This window comes from Lagenorhynchus albirostris, chromosome 10, assembly GCF_949774975.1.
Source record: "Lagenorhynchus albirostris chromosome 10, mLagAlb1.1, whole genome shotgun sequence".
In the NCBI taxonomy this organism is placed as follows: Eukaryota; Metazoa; Chordata; class Mammalia; order Artiodactyla; family Delphinidae; genus Lagenorhynchus; species Lagenorhynchus albirostris.
The window spans coordinates 83,325,420-83,345,230 of record NC_083104.1 but is presented as its reverse complement, the minus strand read 5'-3'; the positions used below and the strand labels follow the sequence as shown (position 1 = coordinate 83,345,230).

At 47.0% G+C, this 19,811-nt stretch overlaps 1 protein-coding gene and 6 non-coding genes across 7 annotated transcripts; 1 reads left to right on the top strand and 6 right to left on the bottom strand.

Moving 5' to 3' along the window:
• Window positions 1–992: 992 nt before the first annotated feature.
• Window positions 993–1,066, bottom strand: TRNAI-AAU (transfer RNA isoleucine (anticodon AAU)). The gene has a single exon. It is a non-coding gene; the product is annotated as a tRNA-Ile (tRNA).
• Window positions 1,067–1,593: 527 nt separating this feature from the next.
• Window positions 1,594–1,667, top strand: TRNAI-AAU (transfer RNA isoleucine (anticodon AAU)). Its single transcript has one exon. It is a non-coding gene; the product is annotated as a tRNA-Ile (tRNA).
• A 668-nt stretch (window positions 1,668–2,335) lies between these two features.
• Window positions 2,336–2,408, bottom strand: TRNAR-ACG (transfer RNA arginine (anticodon ACG)). The gene has a single exon. It is a non-coding gene; the product is annotated as a tRNA-Arg (tRNA).
• A 3,235-nt stretch (window positions 2,409–5,643) lies between these two features.
• Window positions 5,644–5,716, bottom strand: TRNAV-UAC (transfer RNA valine (anticodon UAC)). The gene has a single exon. It is a non-coding gene; the product is annotated as a tRNA-Val (tRNA).
• A 2,184-nt stretch (window positions 5,717–7,900) lies between these two features.
• TRNAT-AGU (transfer RNA threonine (anticodon AGU)) lies at window positions 7,901–7,974 on the bottom strand. Its single transcript has one exon. It is a non-coding gene; the product is annotated as a tRNA-Thr (tRNA).
• Window positions 7,975–11,119: 3,145 nt separating this feature from the next.
• On the bottom strand, window positions 11,120–11,196 carry TRNAI-AAU (transfer RNA isoleucine (anticodon AAU)). Its single transcript has one exon. It is a non-coding gene; the product is annotated as a tRNA-Ile (tRNA).
• A 3,568-nt stretch (window positions 11,197–14,764) lies between these two features.
• LOC132527558 (POM121-like protein 2) lies at window positions 14,765–17,829 on the bottom strand. The gene is given in 7 exon segments (XM_060163440.1): window positions 14,765–15,326; window positions 15,328–16,382; window positions 16,385–16,951; window positions 16,953–17,291; window positions 17,293–17,381; window positions 17,384–17,522; window positions 17,524–17,829. Coding segments are annotated over 7 exon segments (3,057 nt in total).
• Between the last annotated feature and the right edge of the window lie 1,982 nt (window positions 17,830–19,811).

Genomic DNA, 19,811 nt, shown 5'->3' with positions numbered 1-19,811 from the left:
GGATTGCAGCCTTGAGAGAGTTTCCAGGCCCCAGTGCGCGGAACAGGAACCCAGGCGGAGGCTGGTGAACTCCCTAAGTTGAAGTGACGGGGCGGATAGTCCAGGAGACCAAGGCAGCTAAAGCTGGCAGGACAGAGTACCGGAAAGGAGAGAGCCGCGAGAAGAGAAACCTCCAGACAGCACTCCACGTGGAGCTTAGCACTGGTCAGCGCACGCAGGTAGGGAAACTGTACAAGTCTGGGGCAGGACTTCCCACAAAGATCAGAGAAGTTACCATGATACTGAACTGTCCTTTCAAGTCAGAAGCAACGATATGAGATGCACGTCTGTCTAAGGAATCCAGATTCGATTCCTGTCCTTAAGAAAAGAAAAGAAAAGTCTGTGTTTTGTGTTTCTTGCTCAAAGTGTTCAAGGAGCTGCTGACATGGAGGGAAGAGGAAGTATCCTGAACCAGTCCGCCTGGCGTGGTCCTTCCTCACAGGGCAATCTCGGCTGTCAGTTCCTCTGAAAGAGTCGTCAGAGACGTGGAAAGAACGACCTTTGAAAGAACGCCTATTTACTTTGTATCTCGTGAGGATTTGAGAAAGGACGTTGATTGCGCAACTACTTTGGAAAGAGAATTGAAAAGCGAATAAGCTTGTAACCAAAGGTTGCCAGTAATCTTTTCCACTTTTTCCCGCCCATTTTTCGTGTTAGGTCGAGCTCCCACTCTTGCGTCCTCTGGCCCTGCACGTGTCTCTGTCCTCAGTCCTCAGCCACTGGTCCCGGAGGAAAGAGTACACTGCCTGCTGGGAAGAATGTTGAAGTTGTAGTAGGCCGAGAGCCGAGTTGGGTAAGGAGTGGATAAAAGGTCCGCGAGGGATGGTGGACTTGGAACATGTTATTATAGAGAGGACTCTACCCTTTTCGCAGGCGTGCGTAGGTTAAGAAGCAAGTTTCTTCCTGAGGGATTACGGCAGGGGAAGTTCCCTGCGCAGGTGATCGTAAAGGAGTGGCCCGTACGGGGATCGAACCCGCGACCTTGGCGTTATTAGCACCACGCTCTAACCAACTGAGCTAACCGGCCCCCGAACACCTCGCCCTTATTCTCCTCTTTCGTTCCTCTTGCGCCCTCTCTCCTTCCCCGCCCCCACCCCCCAACCTCTTTCAAAGGTTACGTTCCAAGAGTAGCTTCTCTCAGGAGAATTTGGTGGTGGTTGTTGCTTTCCACCCAAAATAAACAGAATGAGACGCTGTCTCCTGAAAGAAAACCAAACGGAAAGAAGGCACACCGGTTTTCAGTCGTACTCCTGGACGTGAAAGAGGAAGCCGACGTTTTTGGAGGAAGCTGCGGCCAACGGCCAGGGGAATCCATGGAAGTATGTGCAGTTGTGTAAATGGCTCGGCGCCGTGCAACCCAAGGCTTCCTTTTGGACAAAGGGCTGCTGTCCGAGTTTGGCTCTCTGTGTAGAGGGCACAGCACATCTTTGGTGGGTTACACATGGAGCAGCTAGGTGTCCGAGGACCGTGAAAAGTAAACGTTTGTCTTTGGCCGAAGAGGTACTGCGGGAAATGGTGGTTAAAAGTTTTAAGTGAAAAGATACGTCGCGTCCCGGCCGGTTAGCTCAGTTGGTTAGAGCGTGGTGCTAATAACGCCAAGGTCGCGGGTTCGATCCCCGTACGGGCCACGCTTGCTTTTACTCCTTACCACCCAAGGTGGTTACACGTCTCTGAGACTTGAAAGGCACATACACGTCTCACACACACACACACACACACACACACACACGCATTTTGGAACTGTCTAACCAGCGCTCTTCTGGAAGTCGCGGTCCTGGAAAGCAAGCTGCGGCATGGAATGTGGAGTGCGTGGTGGTCAGGACCAGCTCCAATATCCGGCCCGCACAAGCCCGGCCTTTCTAGATTTACCATTGCCTCAGTCAAAGCCTCTCGTCTCTCTATTCGGAAGGGGTTGAGGGGTAACCCAGTGAAGCTAATATTGGTGAAGACACTCGTAGATCCACATTGATTCTTTATTTCTTTCTTCTTGTTCTTCCTCCTCCTCTTCTTTTTTCTTAAAGCCTCTTTGATTTGAATCTGTGTATAGGTGTCTCTGTGTGATCCTTTCTCCATATTTGCGGTATGAGATTGAAACCAGAAAAGGTTAGATTGTGAACGTTCCTGTGATCGCCTTTGAAGGGTCCTTCCGAGTTGCGCAAGAGGCGGGATTGATTGCCCTGTGGGGCAACAAGAAGGAAGGTGAGGGAGCTTTTCCCAGCACGTCATTGCGATCGGAGAAAGCTTGAAGAATTGGTCGGCGTGTCAATTGCAAGGTGATTGGGCGTCAAAAGGGTTCCGAGCCAGCCAGGAGTCGAACCTAGACTCTTCTGATCCGTAGTCAGACGCGTTATCCATTGCGCCACTGGCCCCTGCGTGAAACAGGCCCTTAAGCATGCCTATTTAATTAAATGAAACCTCCGAAGTCGCTGGTTCCGGAGTGAGGATGGAAATAACCGCAAAACTGTTGACTCCGACAGATTCATGTAATTCGCGGTGAGTGTATATACTACAACGTTGTTTTCAATTTCTATATTTAAAATCATAAGAATTGTAACCCTTAGAACATTCCATACGTGATAGCAAGAATGTCATTCCCTGAAAGCAAGTTTTCTCCTGCGAGTGCTCTTTGCAAATTTTTGCAATCACTCTGTTAATCTGCCATGCTTCCACCCGCGTCATATATTCGGATGTACTTCTATTGGACCCTGATGATGTGTGCGCGGATGACTAATGACTGCCCTGTATTCTCTTTAATTAAGCGTTAAAAAATAGTGCACATTTATTTGGTTTGGAAATGCGTTCGGCTGTAAGAATCACATCTTTTCCTCTTACTGTTAAAAGAGTAAGCCTCACTAAGAGGGAGAATCATGGGCAAATTCTGTGATAAACCATGCATCGGATAAAAGCATGCAAAAGTCTATGGTAAAGGCAAAACGAGGCAAGAATTCAGTCCTTCAGTAAAGGTACACACATTCCAGAAATCAAATTTGACATAGAATGTGGGAATTTAGGAACTGATTTAATACCACATACATTTCAAACAGACAGACATGCTCTTTTTAGACAATTTGGTTGTATGTTTATTTTAGTTTTCAAATTGGGCAAAAGAGATGCCTCAAAATGTACAACTGCCTCGAGAGAAGGACCTTGGATGTTGAGAGACAGACACGGTATGGTAATGTTCTTGACGGCCCAAACTTGGAATCCAGAGTGCAATGCGTTCTCATCCCAGCTTTGCCATCTTTCACCTAACTGGCTTTTGCAATAAAAGAGAGGTGTACAGTGCTAACAGAAATGTGAAGATTTACTTAGAAAGTTTTGTCTGAAGGAGTAATGGTGGAGGTCAAGTTTCAAGGTTGAGGAGATGTTCACTAGGTACAGAGGAGTATTTGGGGTAGAACGAATGATATGTGCACACATCCCTGGGAAACAAGAGGAACTGCTGGCAGGCAGGACAAAGGGCTGCTGGTTGGGAGAGAGGGGGCAGTGAGGTACGAAATGAAGCTGAAGACACAGGAGTGGCCGTGGAGAGGATTTCAGGCCATAATCTTCAGGGCCACATAATAAAATAGCCATCAGATGTTTAGGTGATAGGCAACTCTTTTAGAAACACTGCTTTCTGTCTGTCATACTTTTGTCCTCTCAAAGTTCACAGAATCTGAGATCTAGTCTGACCTAATCTAAGCAAAAGCCAGCTAAAATTCCCCCAAACATTGGGAAAACTCCCAGGCATTCAGATCATGTGACTCCCCTTAGTCCACGAGGGACAAGAGCCAGGGTCCCTGTAGAGAGGAAGTGCTACTGGCACTGGCGTCCCAGGAAGGGAGGCGTTTAATCTTCATCTTTAAAACAGACATTTTTACTTCTGGTAACGGTAAAAGTTAAATGGTTAAAGCAGATGTAACGGTATGCTTTTGTTTTATGTTTTTTGGGTTTTTTTTAACGGTTAAAGCTGATGTAAAAGGTATGTTTAATAGGTCGCAAAACAGGCTGCTCTAGTCAGGGTTAAGTTTTAGTTAAATCGTATGTAAGCCATGACTTCCCCACACCTTAATATGTGAGCAGTTCTTCCATAACCATCAAGTAGAAATACTGTATGCGGTACTTCCTGTGTTTTTGTAAATTAAAAAAATCGGTGCCTAAAACACACACACCACCAGCTCAATATACTATATCAGAACATTTCCCCCTGTCCTTTCTCTCTTCTGAGAAATCCCTCACACAGCCCGGCAAATGCAGAGTGCGCTGTTCATGGTCCTGACTCCGGGAAGAGGCGGGCTTCCTGGTGGCAACGCGGACCATCTCCGCCCGCCGGGCACGCACCTTGAGTTGAGCGGGATGCCGAGCCCCTAAAGTGTCCGAGAGGAGCCCCTGCCGGCCTCGGTACCCTGCCTGCGAGGGCCCCCGCGCCCCATTCCGCGTACGTCTGTCCCACAGACTTGTCTCTAAACACACACGCCGGTAAACCCACCCTAACCCCTTTCCGAGCCCGGCCGGGACTGTTCTGTGCCTAAAGGCAACTGCCTTTTGAACCCACGTAAGCGACAGGTGTCTGCGCCCAAAGGACAGCTCGTGGCAGCGAGCGGCCACCCCTCCCAGGCAAGCCTAGGTGGCTGAGGCGAGTCGGCCTACGGATCCCGGCGCGCAGCCTGGGCTTCCGGAGAAGGGGAGACTTGGCCTTGACCGCGTTGTGCAAACACCTGAGCAGAGAGACCCGGATCAAGGCGGACTGCAGACCGAGTCCCCGAGGGTATTGACGGGGGTACCAACGCGGACCCCGGGAACTAGGAGAAAAAGGAAAGGACAGTGAGGTTAAGCAACGGCCTCTGCCGGACACAAAATCCACGTGTACTTTCTGGGGACGGGAGACGTTTCTGATTCATTTCCTCCACCCCGTCCTCCATTGCTTTCCACCTTCTCCACACACGAATTTTATATTGAAGGTTTTTGAAAATATTTCTGGCAAGGAAAAAAAGAAAATGCCGGAGATGGAAGACATCTGGAAACATCACCTTTTGTTTTTCGTTTGTTTGATTTACATCCTTGTTTGTCTGATGGCATTCATTCACTTATTCATTTCTAATTGCGGTAAGCATACCTCAGCTGCTTCCTGGCCATTTGCTTGCATTTCAAATCATTTGCCTCTACAGTGAAAGTGAAAACAGTAAAGTCTGTTGAAGAAAATTTAGCAAAATACGCCATGCCTTTGAGATGAGCAACTATATGTTAGACAGGACATAATAAGCACTAAGCATACAAGAAAGATTGCTACACTGTACCCACCCCCACCCCCACCCCGCAAAACAAAACAACAAAAACTGAGCACGGTTTTCCTCAAAAGTCCATTCGGAGAGAAAAACACTAGGCACAGACTGGCAGGACATACTCATAATTCACACAATGTAAAAGGTGTTGGAGTCCGAGGAACCTACAGAAATGTTAAAATGCAGTAAGTACTTTAACAAGATGTAGTTCTGAGCACTGCTGTTGTGAGGATAGGTTGGAAACCCTTTGTTTTGAGGTCGGGCACCTTAGAGAGGGCAGCAAGGTAGTAAGGAAGTAGTTGTACTTGTGGGTAAAGTGGCAAAAGCCTGGGAAGGGCACTGTTTCCGCCCGGTTTCGAACCGGGGACCTTTCGCGTGTAAGGCGAACGTGCTGACCGCTGCACCACGGAAACGTCACATGTACGTTGCATTTTACAAGTCCAATAAAACGGCATTTCCTTGGTGCTCCCCAAGTCTAATAATTTTGAGTATTTCTCTTTTAGTATATTATCACTCACTCACTTTGCTTTCCCTCCTTTTTAAAAACGTGTTAAAATAAGAATATAGGAACTCTACGACTCATAACCAAACGTAACTCAAAAGCAGAGTCCAAATTCCTTCCCCAACATCAGGCAGGGTAACCTCAGGCTCCTAGGGCATGTGATTACAAGGAACTACCCGACAGTACCCTGTGACTTTCATTTCCAGCTCTCTTGCTCATCGGTAGGACCCAGGACGTAACACACAGAGCCCTGAAGACCCCCAAACTTCCGAGAGGGCATGCTTGTCTGGAGGAGACTGCTGAGCAGGGGCGGGGTGGGCTGTGCCCCAGGAGGGAGTGACAAAAGGAGTAGTGTTTGGGAATTCATGGGACCGGACTCTGTGCCGAGTAGGTTGAGGTGGGAGTCGTCAGTCAACTTCTTATCCAGTGTCACTCACACTGGCCTGGAACGCCTGTGCTCTGAGCGATGTCAATACTTTATTTTTCTCCTCACTTCACCTGACCTTCGTCACTGTATTTGTCCACTTCCCAGCTTTTACCTCAAGGATCAGGGAGGTGCTCAGCAGCAAAACCATGGTCTTTCCTCGAATTCTCTGTGAGAAATTCGTGATAGGACAGCTCTGCATCAGCACGTCTGACCAAGAGCCAAGCTGAAAACTGTTCTCAGCAACTCAAACTTGGATTGGTCCCAAGGTTGCAGGAAACAGAGAAGTGAGACAGTATTTCCCAGCTAGCAAGATTGGAGTCCGTTTTTTCCCTGATATCGACTTGGCAGCAAAAATGATGATTTATTATTTTCCAGTACTTTGATTAGAAGTTTACTGTAAAGCAGTCAATGAGTGGCCCCCAACGTGGCCAATCCTGACCCTACCAGATGTCCTGAAAAAGTATGCAAGTCTGAGGTAGCAAAGGGCACATGCACTGAGTATTATAATAAGATTGCACGAAATCAGTTAATTATTTTTAAAGTTGCCAAATGAAACCACAGAGATAAATGGTCATTCATTTTCTGGTACAGATGAACTTATTTGCAAGGCAGAAATAGAGACAAAGATGTAGGGAACAAAGTTATGGAAACCAAGGGAGGAAGGGGGAGTGAGATGAATTGGGAGATTGGGATTGACATATATACACGGCTATGTATAAAAGAGATAACTAATGAGAATCTACCACATAGCACAGGGAACTCTACTCAGTGCTTGTGGTGACCTAAACGGGAAGGAAATCTAAAAAAAAGAGGGGATATATGTGTACGTATAACTGATTCACTCTGCTGTACAGCGGAAACAGACACAACATTGTAAAGCAGCTATACTCCAGTAAAAATAAACTAAAAAGAAAAGAGGAAACGGTTATAACACTACTTGATTTACACTACTCTAATTTATATTAGAACTTTTCCCTTGTTCTTTTATTGGTTTTGGATTAGTTTGACTAAAGGCAAATGGGTAAAAACAACTCCAGACTAAGTATTGGGTGTGGAAAATAGCTGTAAACATATGTAAGTGCAGAACTTGAAAGCACACCCATCGAAACTAGATCACTAATTCAGTAGCCTTGCCCCACACTGTATGGTCCACGTAACAGTAGTGTAGATGTCACTCATCTGGGAGACTGTAGAAATGGTGACTTTCAGGCCCTGTTGCAGATGTAGTCATCTAAAACCCTCATTGTAATGGACCGTACCAGGTCATTCATATGCTCACAAAATTTTGAGAAGCATGGCTCTAAGGTGCTATTCAATGTGCCAAAGAGCTATCTGGCACAAAATTGGGGGTATCTGAGGGGAGAGGTTGACCATTCAATGAATCAGTCAAGAGAAACAAACGTCTCCATTGTGTTAAAAGTTCTAGGAGGCAAAAATAATTGAAGAGACCACACAAAACCGAACTGGCAATGTCTGACACCTGATCTAAAAGGTAAAGGAAAGACCAAGAAGCAATCACTCTAGGTAATTCTAATCTTCATCTCATGATTTCAGGGCATGTAACGCTCTTGGGAGAGTTGTTGTCCCCATCTCCTCCTAGGACTTGAAGGCATGTCAACTGCAGTTAATTCCAATTTTTGTTTGCCATGTTTAAAACACTGCCACCTTAGGCCCCACTGGGATTCGAACCCAGGATCTCCTGTTTACTAGACAGGCGCTTTCACCAACTAAGCCACGGAGCCAACTATGACACCAAACTCATTCTTACAGTATTTGAAGGAGATGTCACTTTCCTCTTTCACCAATGCATTTCTCAAGGATTTTTGATTAATGATAGAGTCTCGGGACTACTTCTCAGAATTTCTATCAAGTTCTTGTACTTTCTCTCGCCTGAAATATGCACAGAAGTTTACATGCTGTGCCAAGACAAGAAAAACTTTCTGAGCCTCTGGACCCTTGAAATAGGTAGCCAAACCATTTCACTTCTAGGAGCTTTTACAACTTCGTTATAGGAGATATTTCTCAGTTTCAAATCTGCAATTGGGAAATGATGGTGCTTAACCGTCTTGAAACATAACATGAACTGGAGCACTTTGAAGGACTTCACCACACCATTTGCTACTCTTACTGTGAAAAAGCAATGTCTTACAAAAGAGAAACGTGCTTCCCAATCTTGATTTTGGAGCTATGTGGCAGGTAAAGGCATGCAAATGGAAAAACGAAGGTAAGAATTCAGCAAATGTATACATGTTAAGAACGATGTTTGACACAGAGATAAAGACAGTATAAAACTTAGGTAGACATGTCTTACTTAAAAATGTCATAAAGTTCTTAACTGGTCCTAGTTCCTGAAATCAACAATCAATGCATAAATATCAGAGAGTTGTCCTCCCCTATGAGAATGAGAGGCAGTATGGAATGATGCTTAAGAGCACAAACTGTGATGTCAGGCTCCATTGGTTCTTTGTCCCAAACCTGTCATTATATTTGGGAGCTTGGGAAAATAATGTAAAATCTCTATTTCCTGTTTTCATTTACTCAAATTCTTTGGGGAGTGCTGGCAGATGGTGTGGGTTATGACTAGCCTCAATCTATAAGACTTCTACAAGCGTGTTAGATCTAGGCCAGGTACACAGCATTGCTTCCTGAGCTGATAGAGAACAGTGTAAGGAAACTGCCTGTATCTCTTGCAATAGCAGGCAATTTGTTTCCTTTTGTTGTTTATTTCAACAGCTCGAGTACTTCTGTAAAGGTAGGTCACACTTTCCACTCATTTCTATTTGAAGAACTCTTTCGTTGTAATCAAATCTGTAAGATTTAAAATTTTCTGCCCAATGCAATACACCTCTCCTATTGTATTTTAAGTATCAGGTATTACGTGTATTAATGGGAAGACTAAGTTAAATTAGGAACCACCTGCATTTATGCACATCAGAGATGCCTAAAACTTAAAACACACACACACACACACACACACACACACACACACACACACACAAGTCCACCCAGCATTAAAGTAATCTATGAAGTCTTTAAGAACAAAAAAGAGGGCGTGATTAATACTACCTGGGAGAAGTCTGAGCTCTGTGAAGAACCCACCAAAGAACATTGAACTGGCCACTGTTCTTTCTGAAAAACTTGGATTCTATAATGGGACCTTGGTGTGATAGATAAACCCAGTTTTGTGGGCCAGGATGTAACAAAGAGAAGTGGTTCAGTTGTTTATTGGCCCAAATGGAAATATTTTAGGCCCGAGATAGGAAAGAAAACCCTTTGGGTGTGAGGTGAAACTTTGTGAGAGAAACCCACCGAACTTCAAGTTCAACATAAACCAGATGGCTCCATTTCAGATGTCTTTTACACGCTAAAGACAAATCTCATTGGTCTGGTTTGCACTTCAGTGTGCGAATGGGACTCTAGGAGAGTAGTTGGCAGGACAAGTATACATCATCTAGCACAGATAACCATATAAATATCTCTGCCATGTCCCTCACCAAAATAAGACATCAATATCACATTCCTTCAGCCTTGAACAACTACCTGTCATGGAACTACTGTCAACCAGGCGTTTGCCTGAACACTGATTTCAGTGGTGGCAAAGAGACATGTTTCTTATTGTAATTTTTAAAATTAAATTTTTATTTTGGAATAATTTTAGAAAAGTTGCAAAGACAATACAGAGAATTGCCTTATACCCGTTACCTAGTTTCCCTTAATATTAGCTTCTTCCACTATCATGGTACCTTTGTTTAAACTAAGAAGCCAACGTGGGTACTTTACTAAAAACTAAACTCCTGACTTTGACTATATCACACCAGGTTTTACACTAATGTCCCTTTTGTTTCCAGGATCCTACATTGTATTCAGCCTCCTCTAGTCTGTGACAGTTTCTCAGTGTTGATGAAGTACTTCTGTAGCATACTTGACTGTTTTCCAATCTGGGTTTGTCTGATGTTTTTTGCATGATTGGTTTGGGGTTATAGGCTTTTGTGGGAGACCACAAAGATAAAGTACTTGTCCCATCGCATCATATCGGATGTTACATGATAGGAGCATAGCTTACCATTGGTGATGCCAACCTTGATCATTTTTAAGGTAGTGTTTGCCATTTTTCTCCCTTGTGAAGTTCCTATTTTTTCCTACTTCCTACTCTACTATTTAGAAGTTAGTCACTCAGTATGGCCCATATTCCGGAAAGGAGGGCATTAAGCTTCATCTCCTGGGGGTGTGGGGGGAGTATTTACTTACATTAGTTGGAATGCTTCTGTAAGGAAAATGTTTCCCTTCTCTTGTATTCATTGATTTATTTATATCAGTATGGACTCATGAATATGTATTTTATACTTTGGATTATAATCCAAAACCACACCATCTGTTGTTCAAACTGTTCCAGCTTTGGTCATTGGGAGCTCTTTCCCTGTTATAAAGAGACAATTGGCAAAGCTGTTTCTTTCCTACTGTGTTGATATTAATAAATTTTTCTTTCACACATCATATAAAAAAAATCTTGTTTCACCTTTCGCTGAACTAGTTAAACCCGAGTGTGGAAGTGTAGAAAGTGTGGATGGTTTCCCAGTTTATTTTAGGACGAAAATAATCCAGTAGGGTCAGTTTCTTTGCAAGAATCAGTTACCCAGTGGAAAACTAATATGCCCAAAGTGGCCCTATTTCCCTTGCTAGTCACTCACTACTATCCTTTCACCTTGTAGATGGGATTCAAAGGAGGACTTCAACCTTGGGGTAAATCAAAGATGTGTGTTTAAATGTTTTTAAGTTCTCAGCGGTTTGTCTGTCTCCCTGACATTAATTGTGACATCGCAGTGGACCTGAGACTGGAAGAACTCTCATCTGTGTAGAAGTGTAAGAGGTAAGCGTCGTCATACCAATTGGCCTGTACGGGGATCGAACCCACGATCTTGCCGTTATTAGCAGCACGCTCTAACCAACTGAGCTAACCGGTAGCCTGTTCCGCTGTAGGCAATTCAATAAAAGGGAAACAAAATGGTTTCTTCAAATTCTCGGGCCGGGGGGCCGGGGGTCCGGAGGGATGGGGCGGGGGGAGGCGGGGAGGGAGGCGAAGGAAAGGGAACACAAAGAACTGAAACAACCGAAAAGTGACGTTAATTTTTTAAATCTCCACATTCTTCCTATTTCACTCTGCCTCATCTCGGAGTTAGGAAAAAGAAAAAGGGAACAAAACATTTCGCCTGATTGAACTCTACTTCTTGGGGACCTCTCTCCAACTGACGACTCTGAGCCCCCCAAAAGATCAGATTCACCCAGGGAGGCTTCCTTCCTCCTACCTATTTAAAATAATTTATAAAAATAAATTATTTTAAAATAATTTTTATTTCATACTATCAGAGTCCTTAATTCATCTGGAATTCATTTTTTTAATTGTATGAGATGAAGCAGTTTTAAAAATTTTTTTTGAAGAGTTTAGCTACTTGTACCAACTGCACTTGAAAAGTTCATTAACTTCCTGCCGTTCTAAAGCGACGAATTTAGCCCTCTTTTTCATATTCTATACCCTCCCCGTAAGGGATCTCACCTTTTCCCAAGATGTCGATATTCTAAGGTACATTGACAACGCTCCAATCTTTCCCTAGCCCTCACCAGACACTCCATACATTCATTTGCTCTAACCCAAAACCTTTGCTTTATCCCGGATTCCTCTCTTCATCTCACACCTCACAACCCCTTTAAGAGCAAATCGGTTAAATATATATATACATCTGACCACTTCTTACCACTTGCATTGTAAGCGTCCTCGTCGGGGCTACCACTGAATCCCACCTGGATGACCGCAGAACCCTCCTCCCAGTCTCCCCGCTTTCACTCCTCTACCGTCCCACCTCAGCCAGCAGCCAGAACAATCCTAACAGTGAGTCAAGTCATGTCATTTATTTGTCCCAAAGCCTCTGCTTGCTCCACATCTCACTCCTGGGGACTTCCACCAGGTTTTCTCTTTGCCTGGAATCCTCTTCCCTCATACTCTGGCATGGCTGAGTCTGTCAGTGAATTCAAGTCTTTGCTCAGATGTCAACCTCTCATAAGAGCTCAGATGAAACTGTAGCGCCATCTTAACCCACCTACCCTGCTCTATATTTTTGCCATGCCGTTTGCAATCTCTTTCACATGGGAGTTATTTCCTATTATGTTTATTGTTTATTTTTTAATCACACCCCCTACTAGAACATAAACTCCAGAAGAACAGGAATTTTATCTGTCACTGAGAACATGCCAAATATTAGAAGAGTGCCTAGTAACCAGTATCAGATGCCCAGTATTTTTTGAGTGAATGAATGATTGAATATGACAAATATTTCCTTCATATTCCATAGTCATTTCACACTCAAGTCTATAAACATTCCATGTATTCTGCCAAAATTACATTTTCCATCCTCCAAGTCAAATGGCTAAGGGTCGGTCTTCTCCAACTCCCCCTTACCCTTATTCTGCCCATCTCCTCTGCCCACACGGTGCAATCGGTCACCAAGTCCTGCTTCTTAATCCCTCCTCTCTCTACTGCCTCCCCACGCCCACTGTTAACTACCTGGTTAACAATCCCTGTTAACCAGGTAATTAATTACCTAGCTTGAATGTATTGTATCTTTCATCTTTGTTGGTGTCTCCGCAGCCTCCCACACAGTTCCAAGCCTCCAGCCTGTCCCCATTTGACTCCTCCCTCACATGACAGCTAGAGCAATCTAAACCCAAGCTTGTCTCTTTCCTACTTAAAATCTTTCCATGACTCTCCATTATATTTGGAACCCTGTGCCCACTGCACGATATGGTTTATAAGCATACCCATGATCTGCCCCTTCTTCTCCCAAACCATGTCTGACTCCTTGAAAGTTACCCAGATACATGCGTTCTGTCTTCCAGACCCTCCTGTGCACGTGTTTTGTCTTTGGCCTGAAATACCCTTCTCCAGATGCTAGAACTGGAGAACACACACCGTAAAACAGAACTCAAGTTTCAAGACTTAGGTAAGATGACCTTCTGCCCTGCTTCCATTCCCTTAGTACCTGTCGCTTGTTATGGAATCACTGGCTTACTTACCAGTCTCCCCACTAAATTGTAATCTCCAAAGCAGAAGTTTTCCTTCACCTCTGAATGGCTGGTGCAAAGCACGATACAAGGTATACAGTCATCACTGTATAAATGTTAAAGTATCATGTAAAGAGCTGTAGAAATTGTCTAATACTTTTCCTCTTGACCCCCTCTGTCAGATGGCAATCTTGGGTTGTGGAATGCCTTTCAAAGTAGAAACAGCATGGATATTTAGAGTCCTATATACCTGCGTTAGAGTTCTGACTTTGGTGATTTGCTGTAGTGAGGGAGAAGCGAACACACATTTTGGAGCCAATAGGGTTGAAATCCCAAATCTAACCTTTACTAACTAGTTGAGCTTGGGCAAGTTTCTTAATATCCTTCTGCCTCTGAATAGATATGAGTTTTATAGCAATTCCTGTATCATAAACTCATTTCAACAATTTATTTTATCAACCAACTTAAGATTGCTTATTTTTCCAGTTAGGTCTCTTCCAAGGTATCCGTAAAACAGGAGGTAGATGTATTCAGGGAGTCATTCTTGCCTTTTCTTTTTTTCCATCAGGATGATACGTGCTAAGGAATATGTCGTAGCTACTCATAGACCTCCCATTGGTTACAGTACAGAGGTCAGCTTCGGTATCTGCTCTTCCTCCCTTTCTCCCTTTGTTCTCAGGCCCAAGAATCTTCCTGCCCGACCCACCCTATCTGGGAGAGATGTGAGGTAGAGGGTGATTTTATAAGGTACAAATTAAAAGAAAAGTAGAAGCTTTGGTTCCCTACTTGAGCATTTCTCACTCGTAATTATGGAGGAATTATGACCTATGGTGTAAAGAAAAGAAGCAAGGTGGCACCACTCTGTGTTTTTCCTCCCCTGGCCCTCCCATGGATGCTCTCATGGGTAGACCATTGATCCTCAAGGAAAAGTTGGCTTCACGGTCAAATTGCATTAAAAGCTTCTCCAAAATATATAAATTAAGCTTAAAAAAAATCTTCTCCAAGAACCAACTGAGGAGCAAAATAACAAGAAATGAGGAATCGGCCTCCCTAGGGGACCAGATAAAGGAACCACTTCTTTGAGCCAAATAAAAGCAGGCTAAGATTTAGAGAGAATCTAATCCTCCTCCCAAAGATGCAAGAGAATATGGGTTGTACTTTTTGCCTCCCTGGCACGTCTGTTCCCAGAGAAAAAAGCAGGAGGCAGTGTCCTGACTGAGCTCACTCTTGACACAGAAAGGAGTGGTAAGGCTCCTCCGTTCAATTCCAAAGCTTTGGTTCCACTCAGTTTCATTCTGCTATTACCACTAGATATTTTAGCCCTTCATTTTCCTCTAGAATGTAGATTATGACCACAAGGTGAATGTGCAAAGCTCTCACCTTAGATCTGGGGTATTTTCGCTGTAGAGAATCAGAAGTGACTGAGGCACTTTACTATGCTGAGGTCCAAATCAGAGTACGAATGGCAAGGAACACAAGTTATTTCTTGTGGGCATGATTCCTTTGGGAATGCCCTTCCTCCCCATTCTGTGGGGTTTTTGATTTTTCACCAATGGAAAACGAAGGGGCTGACGGTCTGAAAGATCTTCTCCCAACAGAGCCCTGGGGCAGTGGAGAGGGCATCCCAAAGCCAAGGCTGCTGCCTGCCTTAACTGACCCAGTGACAGGGGTGCTCTGAGCAAAGGGGGCCATGGAGGGGTCCTCAGACATAGTTTCTCTTGCAGAAATGCTGGTCTTCCCCAGGGCCAAAGGTGTGCCCTGGCTGGTCCGGCCCTGGCTGCCTGGACCCCAGCCTTTCCCCAAGGGTGTGATGGTGTTAGTGCTCCCACTCGGCACTGCTCCAGGGCTGAGTGCTCCGGAGCTGGAGCTCGCGTCTGGGGCAGTGACGCTGAGCCCAGTCTCCTCACAGTCCACAGGGCTCACTAATCCCCCAAAGTCAAATGGTCGTGGGGCTGTGCTGCCAAACACTGAGCCACAAGCCCCAGTCCGGTGGCTTGGGGTGACAACTCCCAAACCATTCGTATTAGCTTGACCAAAGGGAACCTACTGGAGTGCTGTCAAAGGCCGGCCGGAAGCTGGCAGGGATGTGAAAGGTGGAGGCTGGTGGTGCCAAACCCCCAGAGGCTGACTGCGTGGTACCGCTGAAGGATGGCTGGGCTGGGGTCGGTGTTGGGGTTGAGGAGGCCACTGTTGAGTTTCCAAAAATGGGAGAGCTACAGAAGCTTGGGCCAAGGGCTGGTTGGGGGGCTTCTTGCTTCTGCATATATGCAGCCCCAAATGCAGGTTGGGGAGTGGCTCCCAGGGTTAGTGGGGAAGGTGGCCTTGAGCTTGACTCCAAGGGAATTGTGAATGCTGACGTCGAACTGGAGATCCTGGATGACGATGCAGGCTGGCTGGTGGTTACTAGGGCTGAAGCTGCCGGAGGGCCACCCACAGCGCTAAAATCGGCAGTGCTCCTGGTAGGGGATATCTGGACAGCACTGGGAAGAACCTGGCTAAAGATGGTGACTGTGTGCACAGTAGGAATGGTTGGACGCTGGCTCAGTGGGAAAGTGAATCCTGCAGCTGGGGAGAAGCTGGCCCTGAAGCCACAGGCAGCCCCGAGAGGAAAAGGGGGGCAAGTGGAAGGGCTGGAGCAAGTGCGGCCCATGGTACTGGTAACATTCACTACACCAAATTCCAAAGGTGGCTTAAAGGAGCCTTTGGATGTGCTGGCTGGGGTGGTGGACATGACTACAGAGGTAGCCTTGACCAGGCCATGGAAGAGACGGGTAGAAGCAGGAGTAGGTGGAGGAGAGGTCTGCTTGAAAGAGAAAGGAGCTCTCACGGGCATAGTTTTAAGTGGTCTTATGCTGCCAAAAATAGGCTTGAAGGTGGGAGTTGAGATACCCGGAGGTGAAGATGCTGCAGCTGTGCTTGAAATTCTGGAATATGAGGAGCCTCCTGTCTCACTATTGGCTGGGAGCCCTAAGATGGGTTTTGATATGCGATCAGCAGAAGTTGCAACAGGAGGTGCAGATGCAGGAAGATGGGGGGCTGGGCTGCTCATCAATCCAAACAAAGTGCTCTGCATAGCGGGCGCTGCAGGGTTAATGGCAGGGGAGTCTCGGGGTGTGGCAGCCTGAGAGCTTGAAGTGGCCACGTGGTCTCAGTGACTGGTGCTGTGGGGGAAACAAGGGTCAGAAGGATGACAGTAGTGGTGGGTTTTGAGTCTGAAGAGGTGCCTGAAAGGGGCTCTGACTGGGAGCACCCATGTGAGGCCAGCAGGCTCGCTGTCTTCAGAGGCAAGTGGGCCACACTGATTGCCTCTCCGGTAGGTTGTGGGAAGGCCAGTGGACTTGGAGACTTCTGCATTTTATGTAAGCTTTCCAACTGAGGATCAGTGCCCTGGGACAGGGGAGGCTGAATAGCAGACCAAGTGTCAGGGACAGAGTCTGTGGTGACCTCAGTCGTATCTTCTCTGGCTTTGTTGCTCCGTTGGAGTCCAGCTTTCTTCCCTAAGGCCAGGTCTTTGGGGACCGCATAACTGAGCTGAGGAGGCGGAGTCAGGGACAGCAGGCTCCCGGGGCTTGACAGAAGCAGGGGAATCTGATTTTGCTGCCCAGAGCTGCCAGATGTTTCTGGGGACTCATCTGATACCAGTGGGGCTGGAGAGTGAGACGGATGACCAATGTTCTTTCCTTTTCATTGGCCACTCTGGTACCTGGAGTTATGTACTGGGAATTCTTCTCTTCCAAGGCTCAGAGAAATCTCTAGAAGAGCTGTAAGAGCTTGTAATAGCATTTCTTTGGGAGCTAAGGGGGCCACCTGTGTGTGTGCTGGCCAAGGAGTCCATGGAGGAGCAGCTGGGCCTGTTATTCAAGCTGTGATCTGAGCCCCAGCAGGCGAGGCTTCTCTTCAGAGGCCCAGGCCTGGGCACAAAAGAAGTGAGGACTCCATTTTTCGTCAGAGGCTTAAACGCAGATAGTCTGGTCTCTGGAATCCTTCTCTTACTGTCCAAGCTCTCATGGAACAAGTGATTCTTCCCACCTCACTTTCCCCTTCTTGCGCTCTCTGAGGGCCCTCAGCACTGTCTCCTTCGCACATGGATCTGGGGCTTCTCAGAAGGTGAGACCCCTGCAGAGTTCGTTACCTCTGCTGGGGCAGTGGAGGGGGGCGCTGTCCGCTCACGAGGAGCGCGCCTCCTGGTCACCGGGCTCCATGTTGCCCTGGGGTGCCGAAGAGACCAGATACTCCCCCTTGAAGTAACTTTCCCACCAGTCTGAGGGAAGAGGCCCCATGATGGAATTCCGGGACCTGTTCATGGGAAAGGGCCTCCAAGCCTCATTGACCACGCACGCGTTGGGACCGGTAGGATCCCAGTTCGGCAGGCTCCTCGCAGGTCTGTGCCGAGGGGCAGGGTGGGCACGATGGACGTGCTGAACCCGGGGGACCTGATGAAGGGCCTGAGCTGGCCGGCGGTTCAAGGGCCTCTCCGACAAGTCTGTGCGCCCCCCTGCTGGGGATGACGGCCAGAGTCCCAGCTTGCCCACGTAAGTGCCCATGTGGAGCAGTGAGGCGGGGTCGGTGACTTTGACTTCGGGTTTGGGCTCCCGAGGTTTCTGACGCCTGGTGACTCAGCCGCAGTCGAAGTGTTCCGGTGTCGGTTGGGATCCCTGCGCGAGGAAAGTGAAAGGGTCTCGGGGAGCTCCTCACTCTCCAGGTCCTGCATCCGAAAGTGAGCGGCCGGTGGAAACAGGGGACACGCGGGACCTCAGCAGCCTCCGTAGCCTGCTCTGCTAGTTTGAGGCCTAAGATGGCCGCTCTGGCCTCTCTTCTCTCCTCTCCGGGTTGCAGCGCGCGGCACGAGGAGAGGGATTGGAGAGGACGCGCGCGGCTGGAGTCCCATAGCTCTAGTCCCAGAGCTTGAGTCGAGCAGGCGCTGGGTCTCCAGACTCCGGCTCCCGGCCCCGGCACCGATCCGTCCGCCCGCCCGTCCCCCGGAGTCGGAGTAGGGAGGGCAGTCCGAGCCCCTCAGGTTGAGTCGGTGGAGGTTGGGGGCGAGGGGCGGGGCGCTGGCGGGAGCGCGGGACCGGAGACCCGGGCGCGTGGACCTGGGCAGCCCAGACGGCGTTCGTGGCGCCAGCAGCGGGGAATAACGGAGGCCGGATTTGCTGCTTGGGGATTCCCGTCCTTCTTCCTTCCCTTTGCCTTTGCCTTTTCCTTCCTTCCTTTTCCATCCGCCTCCCCGAGGCTGAATGTGTGTCGCCCTCGATTGTTCGCACTTTGAGTATGCGGGTACGATGGCACTCTGGCGGGCTCGCGAGGCTCCGGAGGGGGCCAAAGGGATTTCTTGTCTACCGACCAAGAGCCTGAGCGCCTCCGCAGGAACCCGGCTTTGTCCCTCGCTCAGCCACGCCCCCCCGCCCCCCCGCCCCGGCCACCCTCTCCAATCGCGATCCTCACCTAGCCCGGTGGGGTCGGAGCTCCAGGAGGGGAGCAAAGAAGTGGGAGATTTAATTTGCGGCTGAATATTCAGGCTTAGCCTGAGTGAACTAGGGCACTAACATTCTGAGAAATTGAAAAACGAATAACGTTTTAATATTTGTAACACCATTCCTTCCAATAACAATAAAAATGGCACGGATTGAATACGATTCTTTCAAGAAACGTCATTTTAAGGTGGTTAAGTTAAGGAACTCGGAGAGTGAGTTCCATTCAAAACCCACACTGTCCAAAAATGGGTCCAGACATCTCCCACTTCACCGATCTCTTTCTCCTTGAATTTGTATTTCCACAGAATATTACGCCAATATAATGTATGCTTACGCTTAAAGTCTTTATTCGATCGTCCTACTATACTAGTCTGCACCAAATGTAGGTATAAACACTGAAATCTGAAATTTTGATATGTGACAGAACCACAAATCTGTTATACTTAATTCTTTTGGTTTCATTTATATTTGCATTTACTAATAGAATGCAACCAATGAAAACATCGTAAGTAGATAACAAAGGTGAAAGGGCCTTTACTGGAAGTTGTAACACAAGTAAATACGGAATTTATCACCTCTTTCTCCAAGAGGTCGCATACAATATATTGATATAAGACGGCCTCCGCTGAAGGAATATTTCCATTGCTCCTCTACTGGACACCAGGGATGGAAGGAATTTTACAATTCGGGGCAGTGTGTCACTTCAGATAGCTAGAAGGGTTTTGGAATTGCCTAGTGAGAGAATGGTGGGATTTCAAAGTAATGTGGGAAGCAAGAAGCCAAACTAGAGGATTCTCAAACTCGTGAATGTTAACTGGTTGAACATGGAAGAGGTAGGAATTGATTCGGTGTTTATGCGTGCTTGTAGCCGAGTTGGAGTAAAGTTTTAATAGCAAGGGATGAAAAAGCTCTCTAGCAGAGGACGGTTTCGACCCATTGACCATCTGGGTTATGGGCCCCGCACGCTACCGCCGCGCCACTCTGCTTAACCCACAGGGGAGGTCACTTTTCTTCCCTTCAATGATTATGTCACCGTTTCTGCGCTGAACATT